The 8,132-nt window shown below is 41.9% G+C and overlaps 1 protein-coding gene across 1 annotated transcript; it reads left to right on the top strand.

The window, feature by feature from the left end:
- The first annotated feature begins 933 nt into the window (after positions 1-933).
- Positions 934-7,404, top strand: STMP1 (short transmembrane mitochondrial protein 1). The gene is made up of 3 exons (XM_061372011.1): positions 934-1,065; positions 4,523-4,576; positions 6,940-7,404. The coding sequence occupies exons 1-3, from the start codon at positions 1,051-1,053 to the stop codon at positions 7,018-7,020; spliced, it is 150 nt and encodes a 49-aa protein (XP_061227995.1). The 5' UTR covers positions 934-1,050; the 3' UTR covers positions 7,021-7,404.
- The last annotated feature ends 728 nt before the right edge of the window (positions 7,405-8,132 follow it).

Genomic DNA, 8,132 nt, shown 5'->3' with positions numbered 1-8,132 from the left:
TCCACATTGGAGGGAGCCTCGAGAAGCCCCTAGTCCAACCTCCTACTCAGGGAAGGATCAGCTCTGAGCTTAGAGCTGGTTTCTCAGAGTTTAACCCGGGTGGGTCTTTCAAACCTCCAAAGCTGGAGATGGCACCATCTCTCTGGGCAGTCTGTGCCGATTGCTTGCCTGCCTGCCTGCGTGCTTCCCCAAGTGACAAAACTGTCTGTGTTTAAATCCAGCCCAGTCCTCTCATTTCATCTTACCCCTTCTGTCTCTCATGCTCTCATTATATGCAACTATGAAGAGCATGACTGACCAATACCCACCTCGTAAGCCCTGAGACTTGCTGTTAGGACCCCCGCATGGCTGCACAGATCACACTCTTCAGCCTCTCCCGGCAGGGAGGTCTCCAGCCCTGATCAGATCCGGGGCCCTCTGCTGAGCTCGCTGCAGCCTGTCCAAGTCTTTCCTACACTGGGGAACTCAACCTGGCCATTGGTACCCCACATGTGATGTAGCGAGTACTGCCTAAGGAAGAGGTAACAAAACAAAATGGTAAAAACCAACTAAACAAAAGCCTTTCATTTGGCCTTTTCTGGCATGTGAGGCTGAGATTTCCCAAGAACTGAGGCAGGGGACACCCAAATCATACAGTATTTCACCCGCATCTAGAGGCCCAGTTCCCTTGATCTTTTTCTGCAGTCTGAAATCACCTGAGATACAAAACCGCGGACTCTCATTTAACAGCTCGGCAACCTCTCGACAGCAGCAGGCTCCACGGCCGCCACCAGACACCTCCCTGTACAGTGGAAGCGGTGCTTTAAAAGGCGGTCAACAGCCCCCTTCCGCGGCTCCTTATCCCCGAAACAGGCGGGAAGCCGCCTCCCAGAATGTCACCCTCGGGGGGGCCCCAAACCCGGAGCCGCCCAAGGGGCGAGAGCAGAGGGCGCTCAGCCCAGCCCTCTCCGCAGCGCTGGCAGCGAGGGCGGTCCGGCACCCGGAAGAGGAGCCGTCGCCGCCCGCCTGACTTCCCCAGCGAGTAGGGGTGCAGGCAGGCAGGCAGGCGCCATGCTGCAGTTCTTGGTAAGGCTCCGCGGTGCCGCCATTTCACGGCAGGGCGGAGCGGAGCGAGGCGGGCGGGAGCCGCTCCTCGGCTGAGGGAGGAAATTGGCTGTGTGCGGTCACCGCCCGCACCTGCGGACGGTTCCGGGGAGACCCAGCGGAGGGCGGGTGGTTTCCCCTTCGCTACGCTCCCTTGTCTGGGGTGCTGTCTGCGGCTTCTCTTCTCAGTCCCTGGGTCCTCGGCCTTCCTAGCCCGTGGGGTGACTCGCCCCTGTGGCCCTGAGGCCGCTTCAACGCGGGGCCTGCTCCTGGCATTGTCTTCCCGACACCGCAGCATCCTTGTGCGTGCGGCTTCGGGCGGGTTAGCTCCTCCGGCTTCTTCAGACCTGCCCTGGCCCTTGGAGCCTCCTCGCCCTGCTTTCTGTACCCGCCTGGCTTATCCCCGCGCCCACCAAACGGTGCCTTTAAATTGCTGTGGAAATGAAGTTCCTGCCTTGGTTTGGTTTGGTTTTCTTCCTAGTCATGACGTTAATTTGCACTGCAGATACAGCAGATTTTGCTTGCTCACGGTGATGCCCTTCTGCTTCTCAAATGTCTTTGTATTAGCATATATATCTCCCTTCTGTGAGGGCACGTTTTCAGTTCCTGTCATCCTGGGCACCCTGAACAATTAATATCTGGAGATGTAGGTTTTTATATATAGAAGTTAAGGCAAAGGATCGTGTCCCGTTACTGCCTTTTGTTAAATCCCCCTGAAGAACACCAGAATTAAAAGGCTGAATGTTTTTGTACTTTTCTCATTTTAACATGCATTTCTGTCTTTCCCCTAAACTATTCTGGGTATCTCAAGTTAGGTGCCTGGCCACTGTTCATTAAGGACTAGATCAATACTGATAGTTTTATTGCCAAGTCTTGAAATAATTTACTTGACCAAAAAGCTGCTGATTTCTCCTGTAGCAAAGCATGGAAGTAACCTCATGGTTTTCATTCTGGGGATGTGAGGGATGCCTTAGTGTTTTACTTGTCTTCAGATATGTCCCAGTAAGTACAAACAATAAGAGATAGTCTCATTTTCTGTTGGAGGAAGAGTAATTTAGTTACAGAATAATAAGTTTCATGCTGCCTTCATACCAAGTGTTGATACAGAGCAAGAACAGATGGCCTACTGTAAGTTGACAAAGTCTTGTATATTTTTATGAAATGAGTAAATGAGGCCTATTTCTTACCTTCATAATAACACATAAGAAAGCCTCCATCATTCCTGTAGCTGTTTATAGTGTCTCTCCACTCCGGTGGAGAGAAACCCAAGTTTCTGTGTTTATCAATTCTACTGCTTGCTATTTTTTTTTTTGTTATTTATTGTTCCTAAATAAAAAAAAATTACTAATTTTTATTTCCTCGCTAGCACATGAAAGTTAGAAAAATATGTACTAATTCTGAGTGTCTCTTCCCTTTGGGTGTAGATTGGGTGTTGAGCTCTTACTATGGCTGTAGCAGGGAGATAAAGGGATGATCTTGCAAACCTTAGGGTTTTGCTATCCAGAGTTAAGCATTAAATAAACATTTGTTTAAAATACAACATGAAATGCTGGGCAGAAACAGAAAGACCCTGAACTCTCATCAGCCCTGTGGTCCTTCATTAACATGCACAGTTTAATTGTCTGTATCTTTTGCTTTTCACATAATTGAAATCTAAATAGTGGAGGGGTTTTGTGGTTCTTTTTGTTGTTGTTGTTTGTTTGTTTTTCCCTGTGATGGAATTGTCAGCTACTAAAGTAAATGTAACTGGGTGGATTGCTCTTGAATGCAGTGCTAGACTTTTCAGTAAAGGAGTATGCTTAAAAGGAGCACTGATCTCCGTACTGTTTGTACCAAATAGGCAGATATGATAGTTACCCCTTCTTTGGAAGTCTTCTGGGGTGAAAACCTAGAAAACTGCTAATAAACAAAGACCTGGCTTGTGTTTTCAAGTGAGTTCTTAGACAAAGGTAATTCTCCTCTGCTAGAATGATGTTCCACCTGGTTTATGTCAGTGCTGTGTTTGTTAATATCTCCTAGAGTACTTCTTTAACTGGTAATTGAAACTACAAGAGCAAATGACCAGTGCAGTACCCACAAAAAGAACTCTACTTTTTCTTAAATTATTAAAGTTAAGCTCCTTAAAAAATAATAATAAATAAAGAATGCGACCAAAATTTTTTTTAAGAAAACACTGAAGTAACTTGCAGTCATTTGGCAGTTGTCAACCAGTTTTAGTTTTCTGTAGTTAGGTTTTCACCAGAGTCTGAATCACTGAAAAGATGATCCGTACTGTATCCTGCTTTGGGCATGGTAAAGTTGTCTAGCCAGGATGTGATGGCAAAGTTATTGTGGACAGTGGTTTTATTTTTCTTAAAATAGTCTTATTTTGAAGCAGTGACCGTGAGTAATAACAATTTTCTTAAACAGAACTGGCTTCAGCTGTTATACAGTGATTTGTCTACTGTCAGTGAATGAAGGCACAGCATTAGTAATGTTCCCTTCCAAAATAGCTTTCATAATATAGGACATACTTATTGTGAAATGTTACAATAAAAATGAAATCTAGGATCTTGTGGAGCTGCTGAATTAAGATCTCATCACCTGTCTTTGAAGAGAATAATTTCTCCTACTTCAGAAGCATTCTTACAGTTGAGGATTTTCCTGATTGGACAAAGAGTCTGGGCCAGGAACTGTGCTTGTTTTGTTCTTGCTCTCCTTCCAGGGTGTATTTTCATAGACATTTTCATAGACACCCTTCAGCAACTACAAGTCGGCACAGTTGTCAAAAGACGTTGTGCCCTGCTTCCAACCAGCAGTGCTTCATTAGGGAATGCCCTCAATCAGAGTGGATTTGGCTCAAAACTAATCTCTTGGGGTTGAAGGGGTCTGCAGAAGAGAAGTAGCATCAGTTTAAGTTGATGGAGAAGCTCTACTATTAAAACTTTTAAGGTGAGAGTGTGTCTTTTTGCAGTCAGAGCTTCTGGCCTTCAAGCCTGTGAACCTTTTTTCTTTGTATATTACTGTGTTATGTCTTTGTAAATGTATGTCCCTTTCCAGCACTGAGCATCTTTTTAGTATATCCAGCCATGGACCAAGAGCTCTGTTATGTAGGTCCCTGCTTCTGTCTCTCCCATTTTTATAGAAGTTACTGCCTTTGTGGGTGTGCAGAGAATTTTACAAAGATGATCGTAGCCTGATCCAAGTAGTCTTGGAGATGTGTATTGAAAACCCAATGGTACTGTGTTTTGGAAATTATGGCAGGGTTATCTTGGTGAGGAGGATAGGTAAAATTGTACCCCTCTGGAAGTAAGGTGAGAAATTCAGTAGGAGTGAAATTGAAGACCTTCAGTCTTTACATGACTTGCAATATTACTATATATTTATTTTTTAAATTTTAACCAATATGCTTTTGATGGAAGGACGTTAACTGTTATTTTCTCCTTTTCTTCCTTATTAGCTTGGTTTTACTCTTGGCAATGTGGTTGGGATGTATCTGGCTCAGAACTATGATGTGAGTATCCTTACATTCTCAAAGTTAAACCTATTCTGAACCTAAAATATAAGGCTATTTTCTCTCAATCAGAACTGAATCGGTCTTTATTTAGATGGTTTATTTTATTTAAACAGACTGCAGATGTACTGACTTTAGTTACAAATGAACTTGAATGTAAGTTGAACCAAAACACCAGCCTCTGACATCTCTGTGATAACGGAATGCCTAAAGACTTAACTGGTATTGGGACCCTAGAGCGCAGGTACAGTAAACAGGTCTCTATGTAGGTAGAGATGGAGAAACAGAAAAAGTTTAGCATCTGCTCGTGAGTTGTACAGACACTAAAATACAGGTTTCCTGACTCTGATAGCCTGTGTGCTTACAGTGTTATACGCTCAGTCCACCTGTTTATTACTTAAAAATCCTTCAGATCATCTGAAATCTTTCTCTTATGTACCAATAATGAAAATAAGTTTGCCAGCTTTTTTTTTTTTTTATTCAGCACCTGCTCCTACTTCAGTGTATTTACCTTTAATCTTTATTTCCTTTCCTCGCAATGACAGTGAGAAAAGAAAGGAAATGAACTTTCTATCCTCAGTTCTCCCATCAGTGGAGGTTTTTCACTGTGAGAGTTAGAGCTAAAGATTTAGAACTGAGTCTTCAATACAAGCTTTTAATTTCTGCGGAGTCAGCAAATTCCTTGTAACAGCAGTGTCACTTAGCTGTTTACAGGCTAGAGCAGTTAATGAAATTTAACATAATTTATTTTCCTTTCTTTTGCAGTCTGTATTAACTGTCAAAAAAAAAAAAAAACAAACAAACCAACCAAAAACCCCAAAGCTGTTGAGACTCAGATTTCTGACATTTATATTTTTATGTTTTACTTCCATCTCACCTTCAGTATTGAAGTAATCTTGCTGGCAGAATTCTTATCTTTTTGCTCCTTGCTCATGCACATGTTTTTGTAATGTTTCCTGTCCAGTCACTCCAGTAAGAGTACTCATAAAAGGGCTGGTTTATGTATGTTTTACAGTGTTATGAAAATGTAGTCGTAAGAACATGTTTTAGTATATCAATATGTAATGTAAGCATGTCTTGATGCTTTTCTCTTAGCATTAATAAAGTATTGCCACAAGAGGGGGCCTTATGCCTTTGATTTGAAGGAAACGGTTCCCTGAGAATGTAACACTGATTTGCAGGACGAACATGGTAATTTTATTGCTGGTATTGAAGACAGTTTGTTTTAGATGACATCTAGGATAAATCTGTCATGCTGAGGTCCTAATTCTGCAGCTGAATGCAAATGTGCTTAGTTATTGGTGCATAGAGGGTTCTGCTGATAGCAGTGGAGCTCTCTTGGTTTAGCTTAAATGTCAGGTGTGGTATAGGTGAGGTTCTTAATTTAACAGCTTAATTTTGAAAGGGAAAGCAAGAAAGAAACTAATGGTATTACCTGTACTATCATCCTCAAAACATCTGATGAGACAATTGCAGTCTGGTTGGTTGTTTACGTAGTAAAAGCCCTCCCTCTCCCTCCTCCTCCTCAACTATCAGTGGAAATTTGCTTTACTTTCATTTTAATCAATTTATAAAATCCTGCGTTATCAATTCTCAGTTTTAGCTAGAATCATGAGATAAACTGTTCCTTGCCCTTAAAAGTTGCTGCTTGGTTTTGGTTGGTTTTTTTTGTTTGTTTTTTTTTTTTTTTTTTTGGTTTTGGTTTTTTAATTATTAAAGTTGTCAAAATTTACTGTTAGATTATTTTCTCAAAATGCTTTTATTTGAAAGACAAAGCTGAAGTTTTGAAATTCACACACAAGTGTGAAACTGCAAAAGGTTACCAGTTTGCAATGCAATAAAAGTCTCCAATGGGCAATTTTGGCTCCCATGAGGTGCACATGGGGAAGTATTTCTTCATAAATTTCTTGAACATATTTGCTGCTCTTGAGCATCTCTTTTAGTTTGGTTTGTGACTAGCATAGTTCATTATTAAAGTCTGTGCATCAGTGTTTAAATCTGCTTATTATTGGTAGTTTGTCCTTTCAGTGAGGAAGCCAGGCTGGTCTTACTAATTTTACTGCAAAACGTGATCTTGTTTCCTCCCTGCTGTTCCCATCACCCCTGGCTGAATCTTAGTCTTAACAATCTAAAATATTTCCTGAAGCCTCATGTGAGGTACTTTCAGCTACTGTTTGCTTGATGTTGCTTTGTTTTTAACCTCTGTGTAAGGTAGCAGATCCTGGAAGCAAGTATCTTTTAGAAACCAATTTAAACATAGGATTTCTTGCTGTCTTTATGGTATTGTCTTTCCTGCTGAGGCTCATATAGCTTGGGATTTTTTTTAATTTGTGTGGGTTTTGTTGTTTGTTTTGTCTTTAAAGATTCCTAACATTGCAAAGAAGCTTGAAGATTTTAAGAAGGATGTGGAAGCCAAGAAGAAACCTCCCAGTGACAAGTCCTAACAGAGCAATATTATCCAGGTCACTTCTGTACACACATCAAGGATGCAATTTACCTTTCAGGCAACAAAGATCAAGTAAAGGGTTCGCATGGGAGTTTCCTCCACTTCCTGTCTCCTAGAACTGGATTGTCCTTCTTTTGAAAAGAGTAACCTTGAACTTTTCCTGGGACTCATTTTCAAGGGTTTCAGAATCTGGATTACCAGGTGATATGTGACTGGATAAGGTCATTTGGTTTTTTTGTTATTGCTTTTCCTAATATTTTGTAAGCCATTTTTACCTGATCCAGCTGGAGTCCTGTTAGTCCTGTTATTATGTGTACCTCACACTTTGTAGTGCCCTAGTTCTTGGAACATTGCAAGAGAAATTCAATTCATTATGAAGTAACTTTCAGGATTTCTTGTCATTTGTTGTGAGCAGCAGTAATTCACTGTTCTTAAGATCTGCATTCTGTTGGAGATGGGAAACTTTGATTGTCAAAATTTAACCTGGGGGGGTGGAAGCTCCTGCTTTTTCCATTAATGTTAAAAGATCACATCCAGCAGTGTAGACTTTGCACCAACATGAGTGATCTAAAAAAATCTAAAAGACCATCAACTTCATCCTACATTTCAAATTCATTGCTTCAAAAATACCTAGGAGCAAGTTTCTCACTTAACATGGGTACTCTGAACTTCTGCAAGTTCAGAGTGCCTATGGGGATAGGTGGAATTGCCAGCTAAAATATGCAGTCTTAGATGAATCACTCCAGATGTGTTTCACCAGGGCTAAGAAGAGGGGAAGGACCACCTCCTCCCTCAGCCTGTGAAGGATGCTCTGCCTAATGCAGCTCAGGGTGCTGTTGGCCTTCTTTGCCTCAAAGGGCACACTGCTGACTCATGTTCAACTTGTCTACCAGGCCCCCCAGGTCCAAAGTTGCTTTCCAGCTAGTCAGCTCCAGCTTGTACTGGTGTGTGGGATTATTCCTCAAATATGGGACTTTGCATTCTCTGGCCTATGAATTCCTTCTGAATGACAACATGGCCATCTTGTGCACCAACCACTCCTCCCAGTTTTGTACTGTATACAAACTTGCCAGGAGTGCACTCTGCTCTGTCGTGGAAGCCATTAATAAA

This window comes from Neopsephotus bourkii, unplaced genomic scaffold, assembly GCF_033783945.1.
Source record: "Neopsephotus bourkii isolate Nb327-2 ecotype Australia unplaced genomic scaffold, CSIRO-AGI_Nbou_v1 NB_1589, whole genome shotgun sequence".
NCBI classification, from domain to species: domain Eukaryota; kingdom Metazoa; phylum Chordata; class Aves; order Psittaciformes; family Psittacidae; genus Neopsephotus; species Neopsephotus bourkii.
Note: the sequence above shows the minus strand (reverse complement) of the source record. Positions and strands in the feature narration are given on the sequence as shown.